Consider the following 18,174-nt stretch of genomic DNA (forward strand, 5'->3'; position numbering starts at 1 on the left):
GGCTTCTACAGTGCTCTGTCTGGTGAGATGGCCAATTTCCCTCTGTACATCACTGCTTCCTACGAGGGCTACATGGTGTGTGTAGCCAGCGTCCAGAACAACACAGTAATACAACCCACCGTCAGTCAAAGACACCACCTCAGAGTAGTCGGTGAGTCGTAGACCCTGTATTAATACTTTTGTTTTGTCCTGGAAGAATGGCGCCAGAGGGGATGGCTGCCACTTTACGGGCTCCTAACCAGTCGTGTGTTTTTCGCATTGTTTGTAACTTATTTTGTACATAATGTTGATGCTACTGTCTCTTATGACCAAAAATAGCTCCTGGAAAATAAGAACCTTGACTATAAGAACGGTGACCTCAAACTGGACAAAGCTCCTGGAAAATAAGAACAGTGACTATAAGAACAGTGACTATAAGAACAGTGACTATAAGAACAGTGACTATAAGAACAGTGACTATAAGAACAGTGACTATAAGAACAGTGACTATAAGAACAGTGACTATAAGAACGGTGACTATACGAACAGTGACTATAAGAACAGTGACTATAAGAACAGTGACTATAAGAACAGTGACTATAAGAACAGTGATTATAAGAACAGTGACTATAAGAACAGTGACTATAAGAACAGTGACTATAAGAACGGTGACTATAAGAACAGTGACTATAAGAACAGTGACTATAAGAACAGTGACTATAAGAACAGTGACTATAAGAACAGTGACTATAAGAACGGTGACTATAAGAACAGTGACCTCAAACTGGACAAAGATTATTTTCTTTAATGAGTCTGGAGTGAAAGATATAATGTTTCTCCCAGACAAGGCTCAAATCCCCTTCATTCGCAGGAAGAAAATAAGGAAATACAGGGGGCGGAGATCAGGGTCCGATCAGAGAATTTGTTGGTGACCCGCCTCTACCATCTGTTCTATTAGCCAACGTGCAATCACTGGAGAATAAACTGGAAAAGCTCCGTTTGAGACTATCCTACCAATGGGACATTAAAAACTGTAATATCTTACGTTTCATTAAGAATGACGACACGGATAATATACAGTTGTCTTGGTCTTCGGCGCGTCGGCAGGACAGAACAGCTACGTCCAGTAAGACGAGGGGTGGAGGTGTGTGTCTATTTGTCAATAACAGCTGGGGTGCGATGTATAATATTAAGGTAACCTCAATGTATTGCTGAAGTAGAGTACCTCATGATACACTGTAGACCACACCATCTACCAAGAGAGTTTTCAGCTATATTTTTCGTAGACGTCTATTTACCACCACAAACTGACGCCGGCACTAAGACCGCACTCAGCGAGCTGTATAAGGTCACTCAACGAGCTGTATAAGGTCACTCAACGAGCTGTATAAGTCCACTCAGCGAGCTGTATAAGGTCACTCAGCGAGCTGTATAAGTCCACTCAGCGAGCTGTATAAGTCCACTCAACGAGCTGTATAAGGCCACTCAACGAGCTGTATAAGGCCACTCAGCGAGCTGTATAAGTCCACTCAGCGAGCTGTATAAGGCCACTCAGTGAGCTGTATAAGTCCACTCAGCGCGCTGTATAAGTCCACTCAGTGAGCTGTATAAGTCCACTCAGCGCGCTGTATAAGGCCACTCAGCGAGCTGTATAAGGTCACTCAGCGAGCTGTATAAGGCCACTCAGCGAGCTGTATAAGGCCACTCAACGAGCTGTATAAGGTCACTCAGCGAGCTGTATAAGTCCACTCAGCGAGCTGTATAAGGCCACTCAGCGAGCTGTATAAGGTCACTCAGCGAGCTGTATAAGTCCACTCAGCGAGCTGTATAAGGCCACTCAGCGAGCTGTATAAGTCCACTCAGCGAGCTGTATAAGGCCACTCAGCGAGCTGTATAAGGCCACTCAGCGAGCTGTATAAGGCCACTCAGCGAGCTGTATAAGGCCACTCAGCGAGCTGTATAAGTCCACTCAGCGAGCTGTATAAGGCCACTCAGCGAGCTGTATAAGGCCACTCAGCGAGCTGTATAAGGCCACTCAGCGAGCTGTATAAGTCCACTCAGCGAGCTGTATAAGGCCACTCAGCGAGCTGTATAAGTCCACTCAGCGAGCTGTATAAGGCCACTCAGCGAGCTGTATAAGGCCACTCAGCGAGCTGTATAAGGCCACTCAGCGAGCTGTATAAGGCCACTCAGCAAGCTGTATAAGGCCACTCAGCGAGCTGTATAAGGCCACTCAGTGAGCTGTATAAGGCCACTCAGCGAGCTGTATAAGTCCACTCAGTGAGCTGTATAAGGCCACTCAGCGAGCTGTATAAGGCCACTCAGCGAGCTGTATAAGTCCACTCAGTGAGCTGTATAAGGCCACTCAGTGAGCTGTATAAGGCCACTCAGCGAGCTGTATAAGTCCACTCAGCGAGCTGTATAAGTCCACTCAGTGAGCTGTATAAGGCCACTCAGTGAGCTGTATAAGGCCACTCAGCGAGCTGTATAAGGCCACTCAGTGAGCTGTATAAGTCCACTCAGTGAGCTGTATAAGGCCACTCAGCGAGCTGTATAAGTCCACTCAGCGAGCTGTATAAGTCCACTCAGTGAGCTGTATAAGGCCACTCAGCGAGCTGTATAAGGCCACTCAGTGAGCTGTATAAGGCCACTCAGTGAGCTGTATAAGTCCACTCAGTGAGCTGTATAAGTCCACTCAGTGAGCTGTATAAGGCCACTCAGCGAGCTGTATAAGGCCACTCAGTGAGCTGTATAAGGCCACTCAGCGAGCTGTATAAGGCCACTCAGCGAGCTGTATAAGTCCACTCAGCGAGCTGTATAAGTCCACTCAGTGAGCTGTATAAGGCCACTCAGTGAGCTGTATAAGTCCACTCAGTGAGCTGTATAAGGCCACTCAGCGAGCTGTATAAGGCCACTCAGTGAGCTGTATAAGGCCACTCAGTGAGCTGTATAAGGCCACTCAGCGAGCTGTATAAGTCCACTCAGTGAGCTGTATAAGGCCACTCAGTGAGCTGTATAAGGCCACTCAGTGAGCTGTATAAGTCCACTCAGTGAGCTGTATAAGGCCACTCAGTGAGCTGTATAAGGCCACTCAGTGAGCTGTATAAGTCCACTCAGTGAGCTGTATAAGTCCACTCAGTGAGCTGTATAAGGCCACTCAGCGAGCTGTATAAGGCCACTCAGTGAGCTGTATAAGGCCACTCAGCGAGCTGTATAAGGCCACTCAGTGAGCTGTATAAGGCCACTCAGTGAGCTGTATAAGTCCACTCAGTGAGCTGTATAAGGCCACTCAGTGAGCTGTATAAGTCCACTCAGTGAGCTGTATAAGGCCACTCAGTGAGCTGTATAAGGCCACTCAGCGAGCTGTATAAGGCCACTCAGCGAGCTGTATAAGGCCACTCAGTGAGCTGTATAAGGCCACTCAGTGAGCTGTATAAGGCCACTCAGTGAGCTGTATAAGGCCACTCAGCGAGCTGTATAAGGCCATAAGGAAAGAAGAAAATGCTCATCCAGAAGTGGCACTCCTAGCGGCCAGGGACTTTAACAGACAGAATTTCCGCCAGCATGTCACATGTGCAACCAGAGGGAAAAATACTCTAGACCACAGACTGTCCTCAATAGGCTGAGAGAGGCTGGACTGAGGTCTTGTAGGCCTGTTGTAAGACAGGTCCTCACCAGACATCACCGACAACAACATCACCTATGGGCACAAACCCACCGTCGCTGGACCAAACAGGACTGGCAAAAAGTGCTCTTCACTGACGAGTCGCGGTTTTGTCTCACCAGGGGCGATCGTCGGATTCGTGTTTATTGTCGAAGGAATGAGCGTTACACCGAGGCCTATACTCTGGAGCGGGATCGATTTGGAGGTGGAGGGTCTGTCATGGTCTGGGGCGGTGTGTCACAGCATCATCGAACTGAGCTTGTTTTCATTGCAGGCAATCTCAAAGCTGTGCGTTACAGGGAAGACATCCTCCTCCCTCATGTGGTACCCTTCCTGCAGGCTCATCCTGACATGACCCTCCAGCATGACAATGCCACCAGCAATACTGCTCGTTCTGTGCGTGATTTCCTGCAAGACAGGAATGTCAGTGTTCTGCCATGGCCAGCGAAGAGCCCGGATCTCAATCCCATTGAGCACGTCTGGGACCTGTTGGATCGGAGGGTGAGGGCTAGGGCCGTTCCCCCCAGAAATGTCCGGGAACTTGCAGGTGCCTTGGTGGAAGAGTGGGGTAACATCTCACAGCAAGACCTGGAAAATCTGGTGCAGCCCATGAGGAAGAGATGCACTGCAGTACTTAATGCAGCTGGTGGCCACACCAGATACTGACTGCTACTTTTGATTTTGACCCCCATTTCGTTCAGGGACACATTATTCCATTTCTGTTATTCACATGTCTGTGGAACTTGTTCAGTTTATGTCTCAGTTGTTGAACCTTATGTTCATACAAATATTTACATGTTTAGTTTGCTGAAAATTAACGCAGTTGACAGAGATGACATTTCTTTTTTTGCTGAGTTTACAATGTCTTCATAGAACTACAATTTCCTCATAGAACTAGAATGTACTCATAGAACTAGAATGTACTCATAGAACTAGAATGTACTCATAGAACTAGAATGTACTCATAGAACTAGAATGTACTCATAGAATTTGAATGTCTTTATACAATTACAATGTCTTAATAGAACTAAAATGTTTTCACAGATCTAAAATGCCCTCCTAGAATTAGAACACAACATTATCAGATTCTATGGTGCTGAGAATGGTTCTACTGCATGGTTGTATGTGTTCTCCCACAGACCCAGTCAACGGTGCACAGGTTGTAGTCCAATCAGGGTCTGTGGAGTTCTACGAAGGGAAGCCACTGTCCCTGCGTTGTAACATCGCCAAAGGGAACCACGTCTCCTACCAGTGGCTGGTGGATGGGAATCCCCTCCCCCTGTCTCCTTTACACAATCAGACACAGGAACAACTCTTCATCTACAGGTACTGTATTGTGGATGGTCTGTTATTACTGGTCTTGTCTGGTCTGTCTGTCTTGTGTTTGTCTTTCAGAGGTTCATTTGTGCCCACCTGAAGATGCATCTTAGATCAGGGGTGCATTGGATACGCAAACAACTGAAGATAACTGATACATTTATTGACAAATACACCACTCCAGTCACATAGATCTTTGTCAATGTTGTTTTATTTAGCTTCTTATATGTGAAAACTCACTGGAAATAGTGTTGACAGTATCTGTATTTGTATGCACTACTACAGGATGGTGCCCCAGGACAGCGGGGAGTACACCTGTGTTGCTACCAACCAACTCAACATCACCAAGGTCTACTCCTCCAGGAGCACTGCCAAGGTCATCAAGGTCAAAGGTCAGAGGTCAGGGGGTCAATTTGTATCACGTAATTATGGAGGAGGGTGAAGTTGCCCCTAGATGCTGATCTTGAGTCAGTTTAGCATTTTCCGCACTAATGCTTAAGGCTTGGGGGAGGGGAAGCTGATCCTAAATCTGTACCTAAGGTGTACTCATAGAGATAGGGGGCTCTAGTGCCACAAAAAAAAAACGTTTTAACATGGGCAGCAACATAGAGGGATTTCACCATTTTGAATTAGCCTTCCTATGGGTTAAGGAAGGATCCTATGACATCAACAAGGGATGTTATTTCCCTTCAGAATGTGTTTACCTAAGTATAGAGGCAGGTAGCCTAGTGGTTAGAGTGTAGAGGAGGCAGGTAGCCTAGTGGTTAGAGTGTAGAGGAGGCAGGTAGCCTACTGGTTAGAGTGTAGAGGAGGCAGGTAGCCTAGTGGTTAGAGTGTAGAGGAGGCAGGTAGCCTAGTGGTTAGAGTGTAGAGGAGGCAGGTAGCCTAGTGGTTAGAGTGTAGAGGAGGCAGGTAGCCTACTGGTTAGAGTGTAGAGGAGGCAGGTAGCCTAGTGGTTAGAGTGTAGAGGAGGCAGGTAGCCTAGTGGTTAGAGTGTAGAGGAGGCAGGTAGCCTAGTGGTTAGAGTGTAGAGGAGGCAGGTAGCCTACTGGTTAGAGTGTAGAGGAGGCAGGTAGCCTAGTGGTTAGAGTGTAGAGGCGGCAGGTAGCCTAGTGGTTAGAGTGTAGAGGAGGCAGGTAGCCTAGTGGTTAGAGTGTAGAGGAGGCAGGTAGCCTACTGGTTAGAGTGTAGAGGAGGCAGGTAGTCTAGTGGTTAGAGTGTAGAGGAGGCAGGTAGCCTAGTGGTTAGAGTGTAGAGGAGGCAGGTAGCCTAGTGGTTAGAGTGTAGAGGAGGCAGGTAGCCTAGTGGTTAGAGTGTAGAGGCGGCAGGTAGCCTAGTGGTTAGAGTGTAGAGGAGGCAGGTAGCCTAGTGGTTAGCGTGTAGAGGAGGCAGGTAGCCTAGTGGTTAGAGTGTAGAGGAGGCAGGTAGCCTAGTGGTTAGAGTGTAGAGGAGGCAGGTAGCCTAGTGGTTAGAGTGTAGAGGATGCAGGTAGCCTAGTGGTTAGAGTGTAGAGGAGGCAGGTAGCCTACTGGTTAGAGTGTAGAGGAGGCAGGTAGCCTAGTGGTTAGAGTGTAGAGGAGGCAGGTAGCCTACTGGTTAGAGTGTAGAGGAGGCAGGTAGCCTAGTGGTTAGAGTGTAGAGGCGGCAGGTAGCCTAGTGGTTAGAGTGTAGAGGAGGCAGGTAGCCTAGTGGTTAGAGTATAGAGGAGGCAGGTAGCCTAGTGGTTAGAGTGTAGAGGAGGCAGGTAGTCTAGTGGTTAGAGTGTAGAGGAGGCAGGTAGCCTAGTGGTTAGAGTGTAGAGGAGGCAGGTAGCCTAGTGGTTAGAGTGTAGAGGAGGCAGGTAGCCTAGTGGTTAGAGTGTAGAGGAGGCAGGTAGCCTAGTGGTTAGAGTGTAGAGGAGGCAGGTAGCCTAGTGGTTAGCGTGTAGAGGAGGCAGGTAGCCTAGTGGTTAGAGTGTAGAGGAGGCAGGTAGCCTAGTGGTTAGAGTGTAGAGGAGGCAGGTAGCCTAGTGGTTAGAGTGTAGAGGAGGCAGGTAGCCTAGTGGTTAGAGTGTAGAGGAGGCAGGTAGCCTAGTGGTTAGAGTGTAGAGGAGGCAGGTAGCCTAGTGGTTAGAGTGTAGAGGCGGCAGGTAGCCTAGTGGTTAGAGTGTAGAGGAGGCAGGCAGCCTAGTGGTTAGAGTGTAGAGGAGGCAGGTAGCCTAGTGGTTAGAGTGTAGAGGAGGCAGGTAGCCTAGTGGTTAGAGTGTAGAGGAGGCAGGTAGCCTAGTGGTTAGAGTGTAGAGGAGGCAGGTAGCCTAGTGGTTAGAGTGTAGAGGAGGCAGGTAGCCTAGTGGTTAGAGTGTAGAGGCGGCAGGTAGCCTAGTGGTTAGAGTGTAGAGGCGGCAGGTAGCCTAGTGGTTAGAGTGTAGAGGCGGCAGGTAGCCTAGTGGTTAGAGTGTAGAGGAGGCAGGTAGCCTAGTGGTTAGAGTGTAGAGGAGGCAGGTAGCCTAGTGGTTAGAGTGTAGAGGAGGCAGGTAGCCTAGTGGTTAGAGTGTAGAGGAGGCAGGTAGCCTAGTGGTTAGAGTGTAGAGGAGGCAGGTAGCCTAGTGGTTAGAGTGTAAAGGAGGCAGGTAAGGTAGCCTAGTGGTTAGAGTTTTGGGCCAGTAACTGAAAGGTCGCTGGTTTGAATCTCTGAGCCGACTGGGTCAAAAAGCTGTCTGTGCCCTTGAGCAAGGCACTTAACCCTAAATGCTCCTGTTAGTTGCTCTGGATAAGAGTGTCTGCTGAAATGTAAAATGATAGCCAGTATGCACATATCTAAGTCTTACCAAACTGTATTTTTTTCTGTTAGAAAAGAGGCGTTTCCCTGAAGGGGGTTGTTTTCCTTCAAGTTGCCCTATCTCTCTTGTCTAGGGCAGGAGTTTTCCCTGGTCAGGTCCAGCGGTCAGGAAAACTCCACACTGCGTATTTCTCAAAGCTCCTGACAGCTGAAATGGATTCTGTCATAAGTCTGTCACATGTTCATAGTGAAGTGAAGTCAGTGGGTTGTATTCAATCAAACCCTGTATTCAGAGGATATCTTGTTCAAAACTCTCTCCATCCATCCTCTCCTCTCTTTCAGAGCTGGTGTCTGAACCAGACCTCCTCTTCCTGGTCCTGAAGGGAAGAGGCGGGACCTACTTTGCCCTCGTCACGTGTCAATCACTCAATGGGACTCCGCCCATCACCTTCTCCCTCTACACCAGGTCAGAGTTCATTAGCACGGAGACGGTTGACGAGCGATTCGCCACGTTCTCTATTCCAGTGGTTCTAGATCTCCACATGGGCTTTCTACAGTGTCAGGCGCAGAACGGAGACAGGGTGGTGTACGGTCAGTGGACGGCCATGCACGTTGGTAAGTCTGTCTGTCTCGCTGTCTGTCTGTCTCTTTGTCCGACAGTCTGTTTCAAGCAAATTATTTGACCTATAGTTCTGTTCTCAGCACTCAAGACCCACTGGACTTATCACCCACTGGACTTATCACCCACTGGACTTATCACCACTAGACTTATCACCACTGGACTTATCACCCACTGGACTTATCACCCACTGGACTTATCACCACTAGACTTATCACCACTGGACTTATCACCCACTGGACTTATCACCACTAGACTTATCACCACTGGACTTATCACCCACTGGACTTATCACCACTGGACTTATCACCCACTGGACTTATCACCCACTGGACTTATCACCCACTAGACTTATCACCACTGGACTTATCACCCACTAGACGTATCACCCACTGGACTTATCACCCACTGGACTTATCACCCACTGGACTTATCACCCACTGGACTTATCACCCACTAGACGTATCACCCACTGGACTTATCACCCACTGGACTTATCACCACTAGACTTATCACCCACTGGACTTATCACCCACTGGACTTATCACCACTAGACTTATCACCACTGGGCTTATCACCACTGGACTTATCACCACTAGACTTATCACCACTGGACTTATCACCCACTGGACTTATCACCACTAGACTTATCACACACTGGACTTATCACCACTAGACTTATCACCCACTGGACTTATCACCCACTAGACTTATCACCCACTGGACTTATCACCCACTAGACGTATCACCCACTGGACTTATCACCCACTGGACTTATCACCCACTGGACTTATCACCACTGGACTTATCACCCACTGGACTTATCACCCACTGGACTTATCACCACTAGACTTATCACCCACTGGACTTATCACCCACTGGACTTATCCCCCACTGGACTTATCCCCCACTGGACTTATCCCCAACTGGACTTATCACCCACTGGACTTATCACCCACTGGACTTATCACCACTAGACTTATCACCACTGGAATTATAACCCACTGGACTTATCACCCACTGGACTTATCACCACTAGACTTATCACCACTGGACTTATAACCCACTGGACTTATCACCCACTGGACTTATCACCACTAGACTTATCACCACTGGACTTATCACCACTGGACTTATCACCACTAGACTTATCACCACTGGACTTATCACCCACTGGACTTATCACCACTAGACTTATCACACACTGGACTTATCACCACTAGACTTATCACCCACTGGACTTATCACCCACTAGACTTATCACCCACTGGACTTATCACCCACTAGACGTATCACCCACTGGACTTATCACCCACTGGACTTATCACCCACTGGACTTATCACCACTGGACTTATCACCCACTGGACTTATCACCCACTGGACTTATCACCACTAGACTTATCACCCACTGGACTTATCACCCACTGGACTTATCCCCCACTGGACTTATCCCCCACTGGACTTTTCCCCAACTGGACTTATCACCCACTGGACTTATCACCCACTAGACTTATCACCACTGGACTTATCACCCACTGGACTTATCACCCACTGGACGTATCCCCCACTGGACGTATCACCCACTGGACTTATCACCCACTGGACTTATCACCACTGGGCTTATCACCACTAGACTTATCACCCACTGGACTTATCACCCACTAGACTTATAACCACTGGACTTATCACCCACTGGACTTATCACCCACTGGACGTATCCCCCACTGGACGTATCACCCACTGGACTTATCACCCACTGGGCTTATCACCCACTGGGCTTATCACCACTAGACTTATCACCACTGGACTTATCACCACTAGACTTATCACCCGCTGGACTTATCACCCGCTGGACTTATCACCCACTGGGCTTATCACCACTAGACTTATCACCCACTGGACTTATCACCACTAGACTTATCACCCGCTGGACTTATCCCCCGCTGGACTTATCACCCACTGGACTTATCACCCACTGGACTTATCACCCACTGGACTTATCACCCACTAGACTTATCACCCACTGGACTTGTAAATTCTCATACATTGAAACTCAGTAGTGCACTATGAGGGGAATAGGGTGCCATTTGTGTCGCTGAGTATACCTACCCCCCCCCCCCCCCCCCCCCCCCCCCCAGTTCCAGTAGGTGGAGCTGTGACGATGCACTACGACACCGACGTGGGAGAAAACTTCTCCATTGTGGGCCTGAGGTTCTACTGTTCCGTGGAGAGGGGAACCTTTCCCCAGTACCTCTGGTTCCTCAATGGAACTGTTCTAGAAGGCCGTGGAGAGTTCTACTGGGTGGAGAACCAGCCGGAGCAATCCATTTTGTTGTTATCTGTGGGGAGGAGCAGTGCCGGAACGTACCATTGTGAGGTGTCCGACAGCTTTGATGACACTACGGTGATCAGCAGTGAGGCGAGGTACATCGATAAAGAAGGTTTGGTCTGAGATGAGTCTTTGCTTTTTCTTAAATAAATTTTGATTGGATAGAGAGAGATAGCTGAAAGAGCAGTACATTGAGACCAGATACAAACCCATTCTGGCAGCGGTACATAGAGGCCAGATACAAACCCATTCTGGCAGTGGTACATAGAGGCCAGATTCAAACCCATTCTGGCAGCGGTACATAGAGGCCAGATACAAACCCATGCTGGCACTGGTACATAGAGGCCAGATACAAACCCATGCTGGCAGCGGTACATAGAGGCCAGATACAAACCCATGCTGGCACTGGTACATAGAGGCCAGATACAAACCCATTCTGGCAGCGGTACATAGAGGCCAGATTCAAACCCATTCTGGCAGCGGTACATAGAGGCCAGATTCAAACCCATGCTGGCAGCGGTACATAGAGGCCAGATTCAAACCCATTCTGGCAGCGGTACATAGAGGCCAGATTCAAACCCATTCTGGCAGCGGTACATTGTACAAATGCTCCAGACACAGAGGCTTAGACCACTGGACCATCCCAGGCATGAGAGTCCTTGTGTGGGTAGAATGTGTAATGTTAACCTCACTCCTCTCTCCTCTCCATCCCAGGCATGAGGGTCCTTGTGTGGGTCGAATGTGTAATGTTAACCTCACTCCCCTCTCCTCTCCATCCTATGCATGAGGGTCCTTGTGTGGGTAGAATGTGTAATGTTAACCTCACTCCTCTCTCCTCTCCATCCCAGGCATGAGAGTCCTTGTTTGACTGGAATTGAGTGTGTGTGAATCTTATAGACAGATGGCTCTACATAAGGTCAATGGGTTGTATGTAATTCAATCAAAGCCTGTATTTAGATGTTTGAAGTTGTTTTTGTTTGTTTACCTCTTCTTCTTCCTCTGCCAGTGTTGAACCACCTCCCTACCACGGTGGTGGCTGTTGTGTTCGGCTGTTTCCTCTTCCTGGTTACCTTGGTGACCATCTGTTGTTTCATTGGTCTGCTGTACCGTGAGTGTACACTTTACTTATTCTCCTCTCTCTCGTCTCTCTCGCTCCTCTCTCTCTTTTCAGTTTGTCTCTCTGTCTCTCTGTCTCTCTCGCTCCTCTCTCTCTTTTCAGTTTGTCTCTCTGTCTCTCTCGCTCCTCTCTCTCTTTTCAGTTTGTCTTTCTGTCTCTCTCGTCTCTCTCGCTCCTCTCTCTCTTTTCAGTTTGTCTTTCTGTCTCTCTCGTCTCTCTCGCTCCTCTCTCTCTTTTCAGTTTGTCTTTCTGTCTCTCGTCTCTCTCGCTCCTCTCTCTCTTTTCAGTTTGTCTTTCTGTCTCTCTCGTCTCTCTCGCTCCTCTCTCTCTTTTCAGTTTGTCTCTCTGTCTCTCTCGTCTCTCTCGCTCCTCTCTCTCTTTTCAGTTTGTCTCTCTGTCTCTCTCGTCTCTCTCGCTCCTCTCTCTCTTTTCAGTTTGTCTCTCTCGTCTCTCTCTCTCGCTCCTCTCTCTCTTTTCAGTTTGTCTCTCTCGTCTCTCTCTCTCGCTCCTCTCTCTCTTTTCAGTTTGTCTTTCTGTCTCTCTCGTCTCTCGCTCCTCTCTCTTTTCAGTTTGTCTCTCTGTCTCTCTCGCTCCTCTCTCTCTTTTCAGTTTGTCTCTCTGTCTCTCTTGTCTCTCTCGCTCCTCTCTCTCTTTTCAGTTTGTCTTTCTGTCTCTCTCGTCTCTCTCGCTCCTCTCTCTCTTTTCAGTTTGTATCTCTGTCTCTCTCGTCTCTCTCGCTCCTCTCTCTCTTTTCAGTTTGTCTCTCTGTCTCTCTCGTCTCTCTCGCTCCTCTCTCTCTTTTCAGTTTGTCTCTCTGTCTCTCTCGCTCCTCTCTCTCTTTTCAGTCTGTCTCTCTGTCTCTCTCGTCTCTCTCGCTCCTCTCTCTCTTTTCAGTTTGTCTCTCTGTCTCTCTCGTCTCTCTCGCTCCTCTCTCTCTTTTCAGTTTGTCTCTCTGTCTCTCTCGCTCCTCTCTCTCTTTTCAGTCTGTCTCTCTGTCTCTCTCGTCTCTCTCGCTCCTCTCTCTCTTTTCAGTTTGTCTTTCTGTCTCTCTCGCTCCTCTCGCTCCTCTCTCTCTTTTCAGTTTGTCTCTCTGTCTCTCTCGTCTCTCTCGCTCCTCTCTCTCTTTTCAGTTTGTCTCTCTGTCTCTCTCGTCTCTCTCGCTCCTCTCTCTCTTTTCAGTTTGTCTCTCTGTCTCTCTCGTCTCTCTCGCTCCCCTCTCTCTTTCCAGTTTGTCTCTCTGTCTCGCTCCTATTTCTCTTTTCAGTTTGTCTCTCTGTCTCTCTCTCTTTTCAGTTTGTGTCTCTGTCTCTCTCTTTTCAGTTTGTCTCTTTGTCTCTCTCTTTTCAGTTTGTCTCTCTGTCTCTCTCTCTTTTCAGTTTGTCTCTCTGTCTCTCTCTCTTTTCAGTTTGTCTCTCACACTCCTCTCTCTCTTTCAGTTTGTCTCTGTCTCTCTCTCTTTTCAGTTTGTCTCTCACACTCCTCTCTCTCTCTTTTCAGTTTGACTCGCTGTCTCTCTCTCTTTTCAGTTTGTCTCTCACACTCCTCTCTCTCTTTCAGTTTGTCTCTCTGTCTCTCTCTCTTTCAGTTTGTCTCTCTGTCTCTCACACTCCTCTCTCTCTTTCAGTTTGTCTCTCACTCCTCTCTCTCTCTTTTCAGTTTGTCTCTCACTCCTCTCTCTCTCTTTTCAGTTTGTCTCACACTCCTCTTTCTCTCTTTTCAGTTTGTCTCTCTGTCTCTCTCTCTCCTCACTCTTTTCAGTTTGTCTCTCTGTCTCTCTCTCTCTCCTCTCTCTTTTCAGTTTGTCTCTCTGTCTCTCTCCCTCCTCTCTCTTTTCAGTTTGCATCTCTGTCTCTCTCTTTTCAGTTTGTCTCTCTGTCCCTCTCTCTCCTCTCTCTTTTCAGTTTGTCTCTCTGTCTCTCTCTCTCCTCTCTCTTTTCAGTTTGTCTCTCTGTCTCTCTCCCTCCTCTCTCTTTTCAGTTTGCATCTCTGTCTCTCTCTTTTCAGTTTGTCTCTCTGTCCCTCTCTCTCCTCTCTCTTTTCAGTTTGTCTCTCTGTCTCTCTCTCTCTCCTCTCTCTTTTCAGTTTGTCTCTCTGTCCCTCTCTCTCCTCTCTCTTTTCAGTTTGTCTCTCACTCCTCTCTCTCTCTTTTCAGTTTGTGTCTCTGTCTCTCTCGTCTCTCTTGCTCCTCTCTCTCTTTTCAGTTTGTCTCTCTGTCTCTCTCGCTCCTCTCTCTCTTTTCAGTTTGTCTCTCTGTCTCTCTCGTCTCTCTTGCTCCTCTCTCTCTTTTCAGTTTGTCTCTCTGTCTCTCTCGCTCCTCTCTCTCTCTCACCTCACTCTTTTCTGTCTCTCTCTCTCCTCTCTCTTTTCAGTTTGTCTCTCTGTCTCTCTCGTCTCTCTTGCTCCTCTCTCTCTTTTCAGTTTGTCTCTCTGTCTCTCTCGCTCCTCTCTCTCTTTTCAGTTTGTCTCTCTGTCTCTCTCGTCTCTCTCGCTCCTCTCTCTCTTTTCAGTTTGTCTCTCTGTCTCCCTCGCTCCTCTCTCTATTTTCAGTTTGTCTCTCTGTCTCTCTCGTCTCTCTCGCTCCTCTCTCTCTTTTCAGTTTGTCTCTCTGTCTCTCTCGCTCCTCTCTCTCTTTTCAGTTTGTCTCTCTGTCTCTCTCGCTCCTCTCTCTCTTTTCAGTTTGTCTCTCTGTCTCTCTCGCTCCTCTCTCTCTTTTCAGTTTGTCTCTCTGTCTCTCTCGCTCCTCTCTCTCTTTTCAGTTTGTCTCTCTGTCTCTCTCGCTCCTCTCTCTCTTTTCAGTTTGTCTCTCTGTCTCTCTCGTCTCTCTCGCTCCTCTCTCTCTTTTCAGTTTGTCTTTCTGTCTCTCTCGCTCCTCTCGCTCCTCTCTCTCTTTTCAGTTTGTCTCTCTGTCTCTCTCGTCTCTCTCGCTCCTCTCTCTCTTTTCAGTTTGTCTCTCTGTCTCTCTCGTCTCTCTCGCTCCTCTCTCTCTTTTCAGTTTGTCTCTCTGTCTCTCTCGTCTCTCTCGCTCCCCTCTCTCTTTCCAGTTTGTCTCTCTGTCTGGCTCCTATTTCTCTTTTCAGTTTGTCTCTCTGTCTCTCTCTCTTTTCAGTTTGTGTCTCTGTCTCTCTTCAGTTTGTCTCTCTGTCTCTCTCTCTTTTCAGTTTGTCTCTCTGTCTCTCTCTCTTTTCAGTTTGTCTCTCACACTCCTCTCTCTCTTTCAGTTTGTCTCTGTCTCTCTCTCTTTTCAGTTTGTCTCTCACACTCCTCTCTCTCTTTTCAGTTTGACTCGCTGTCTCTCTCTCTTTTCAGTTTGTCTCTCACACTCCTCTCTCTCTTTCAGTTTGTCTCTCTGTCTCTCTCTCTTTCAGTTTGTCTCTCTGTCTCTCACACTCCTCTCTCTCTTTCAGTTTGTCTCTCACTCCTCTCTCTCTCTTTTCAGTCTGTCTCTCACTCCTCTCTCTCTCTTTTCAGTTTGTCTCTCACTCCTCTTTCTCTCTTTTCAGTTTGTCTCTCTGTCTCTCTCTCTCCTCACTCTTTTTAGTTTGTCTCTCTGTCTCTCTCGCTCCTCTCTCTCTTTTCAGTTTGTCTCTCTGTCTCTCTCGTCTCTCTCGCTCCTCTCTCTCTTTTCAGTTTGTCTTTCTGTCTCTCTCGCTCCTCTCGCTCCTCTCTCTCTTTTCAGTTTGTCTCTCTGTCTCTCTCGTCTCTCTCGCTCCTCTCTCTCTTTTCAGTTTGTCTCTCTGTCTCTCTCGTCTCTCTCGCTCCTCTCTCTCTTTTCAGTTTGTCTCTCTGTCTCTCTCGTCTCTCTCGCTCCCCTCTCTCTTTCCAGTTTGTCTCTCTGTCTGGCTCCTATTTCTCTTTTCAGTTTGTCTCTCTGTCTCTCTCTCTTTTCAGTTTGTGTCTCTGTCTCTCTTCAGTTTGTCTCTCTGTCTCTCTCTCTTTTCAGTTTGTCTCTCTGTCTCTCTCTCTTTTCAGTTTGTCTCTCACACTCCTCTCTCTCTTTCAGTTTGTCTCTGTCTCTCTCTCTTTTCAGTTTGTCTCTCACACTCCTCTCTCTCTCTTTTCAGTTTGACTCGCTGTCTCTCTCTCTTTTCAGTTTGTCTCTCACACTCCTCTCTCTCTTTCAGTTTGTCTCTCTGTCTCTCTCTCTTTCAGTTTGTCTCTCTGTCTCTCACACTCCTCTCTCTCTTTCAGTTTGTCTCTCACTCCTCTCTCTCTCTTTTCAGTCTGTCTCTCACTCCTCTCTCTCTCTTTTCAGTTTGTCTCTCACTCCTCTTTCTCTCTTTTCAGTTTGCATCTCTGTCTCTCTCTTTTCAGTTTGTCTCTCTGTCCCTCTCTCTCCTCTCTCTTTTCAGTTTGTCTCTCTGTCTCTCTCTCCTCTCTCTTTTCAGTTTGTCTCTATGTCTCTCTCCCTCCTCTCTCTTTTCAGTTTGCATCTCTGTCCCTCTCTCTCCTCTCTCTTTTCAGTTTGTCTCTCTGTCTCTCTCTCTCTCCTCTCTCTTTTCAGTTTGTCTCTCTGTCCCTCTCTCTCCTCTCTCTTTTCAGTTTGTCTCTCACTCCTCTCTCTCTCTTTTCAGTTTGTCTCTCTGTCTCTCTCTCTCCTCATTCTTTTCAGTTTGTCTCTCTGTCTCTCACACCCCTCTCTCTTTCAGTTTGTCTCTCACTCCTCTCTCTCTTTTCAGTTTGTCTCTCTGTCTCTCTGTCTCTCTCTCTCCTCACTCTTTTCAGTTTGTCTCTCTGTCTCTCACACTCCTCTCTCTCTTTCAGATTGTCTCTCACTCCTCTCTCTCTCTTTTCAGTTTGTGTCTCTGTCTCTCTCTCACCTCACTCTTTTCTGTCTCTCTCTCTCCTCTCTCTTTTCAGTTTGTCTCTCTAACCCTGTTGCCTGTTTTTCCCACAGAGAAAAGACAGTGTCTTGTTGAAAAGTCTATGTAAGTGAATTTACTACCCGTAACAACCTCATCCCTGAGATCTCACCTGTTTCCCAGTGGCCAGATATTCATCCCCGTATTCCTCCATCTCCTACAGGCTGGATCTCAAGTTGGGTCTGGAGATGCACAACATAATGGTATCTGATGATGATGAAGAGTTCCTGGGTCGCCAGTGCATTATGGTGGCCGAGAATGATAAAAAAGTTATTGTGTGTGCGTGTGCGTGTGCGTGTGTGTGTGTGTGTGTGTGTGTGTGCGTGTGTGCGTGTGTGTGTGTGTGTGCGTGTGTGCGTGTGTGTGTGTGTGCGTGTGTGTGTGTGTGTGGAAAGATAATAAGTACATACTTCACATTCAAGTTCATTTCGAACTTCCCCACAGAGTGTAACATATTCCCCTTTTCTCTCGATGAAGGATGAAGAGGAATACATGGAGGATGACGGAGTGGTGAGAGCAGCCAGAATCGTTGACTCAGATCAGGTAATGTAGCCTCAATCAATCAATCAATTAATCAACTAACTGATCAATCAATCAATCAACTAACCCATCAATCAATCAACCAATCAATCAACTAACTGATCAATTAATCAACTAACTGATCAATCAATCAACCAGTCAATCAACTAACCCATCAATCAATCAACCAATCAATCAACTAACTGATCAATTAATCAACTAACTGATCAATCAATCAATTAATCAACTAACTGATCAATCAATCAATTAATCAACTAACTGATCAATCAATCAACTAACCCATCAATCAATCAACCAATCAATCATCAATCAATCAATCAATTAATCAACTAACTGATCAATCAATCAATCAATTAATCAACTAACTGATCAATCAATCAATTAATCAACTAACTGATCAATCAATCAATCAATGAATCAACTAACTGATCAATCAATCAATTAATCAACTAACCCATCAATCAATCAACCAATCAATCTATTAATCCACCCATCCACCATGAATCAGTTAACCAATTAATCAATCAATAAATGAACCAATCAATCAGACTGATGTCACTGATCCACAGGAGGAAGTAGAATCGACAGATGAGTGGCTGCAGCTACACCAGGAACTGAAGAACACCTTGGAGGATGAAATTCCACAAAATAACTTTTGAATTCTACAACCATCTAAAAAGAAGCGATTCCTACACATTCCATCACAAAGCCCTCCCCTACAGAGAGATGAACCCAGAGCAGAGGCCCCTCAGCCAGCTGGTTCTGGGGCTCTGTTCACAAACACAAACAGACCCCACAGAGTCCCAGAACAGCAACACAATTAGACCCAACCAAGTTATGAGGAAGCAAAAAGATAAGTATTTGAAATACTGGAAATAATCACCCCAAAAAACAGAAGAAACTAGAATGTAATTTGGCCCTAAACAGAGAGTACACAGTGGCAGATTAACTGACCACTGTGACTGACCCAAAATTATGTACAGACTCAGTGA

At 47.1% G+C, this 18,174-nt stretch overlaps 1 protein-coding gene across 8 annotated transcripts in view; it reads left to right on the plus strand.

Moving 5' to 3' along the window:
• LOC118936545 (peroxidasin homolog) overlaps positions 1-18,074 on the plus strand; it is a 19,878-nt gene extending 1,804 nt beyond the window's left edge. Inside the window, exons 4-13 of one of the 8 annotated variants that reach the window (XR_005036658.1) lie at positions 1-151; positions 4,783-4,969; positions 5,246-5,352; positions 8,060-8,332; positions 10,476-10,761; positions 11,673-11,774; positions 16,678-16,708; positions 16,806-16,890; positions 17,120-17,185; positions 17,752-18,074. The exon at positions 1-151 is cut by the window's left edge and continues 25 nt beyond it. Coding sequence is in view for 6 of the 8 variants with exons in the window: in XM_036948053.1 (XP_036803948.1) it covers positions 1-151; positions 4,783-4,969; positions 5,246-5,352; positions 8,060-8,332; positions 10,476-10,778; positions 11,673-11,774; positions 16,678-16,708; positions 16,806-16,911; positions 17,120-17,185; positions 17,752-17,841 (1,416 nt within the window). In the remaining 2 variants the exon portion in view is untranslated. Of the gene's footprint in view, positions 152-4,782; positions 4,970-5,245; positions 5,353-8,059; positions 8,333-10,475; positions 10,779-11,672; positions 11,775-16,677; positions 16,709-16,805; positions 16,922-17,119; positions 17,186-17,751 lie in introns of those variants that run through there. The other 7 variants (XR_005036659.1, XM_036948053.1, XM_036948055.1 and 4 more) reach the window with 7 other exon arrangements.
• The last annotated feature ends 100 nt before the right edge of the window (positions 18,075-18,174 follow it).

Source organism: Oncorhynchus mykiss, chromosome 17 (assembly GCF_013265735.2).
Source record: "Oncorhynchus mykiss isolate Arlee chromosome 17, USDA_OmykA_1.1, whole genome shotgun sequence".
NCBI classification, from domain to species: domain Eukaryota; kingdom Metazoa; phylum Chordata; class Actinopteri; order Salmoniformes; family Salmonidae; genus Oncorhynchus; species Oncorhynchus mykiss.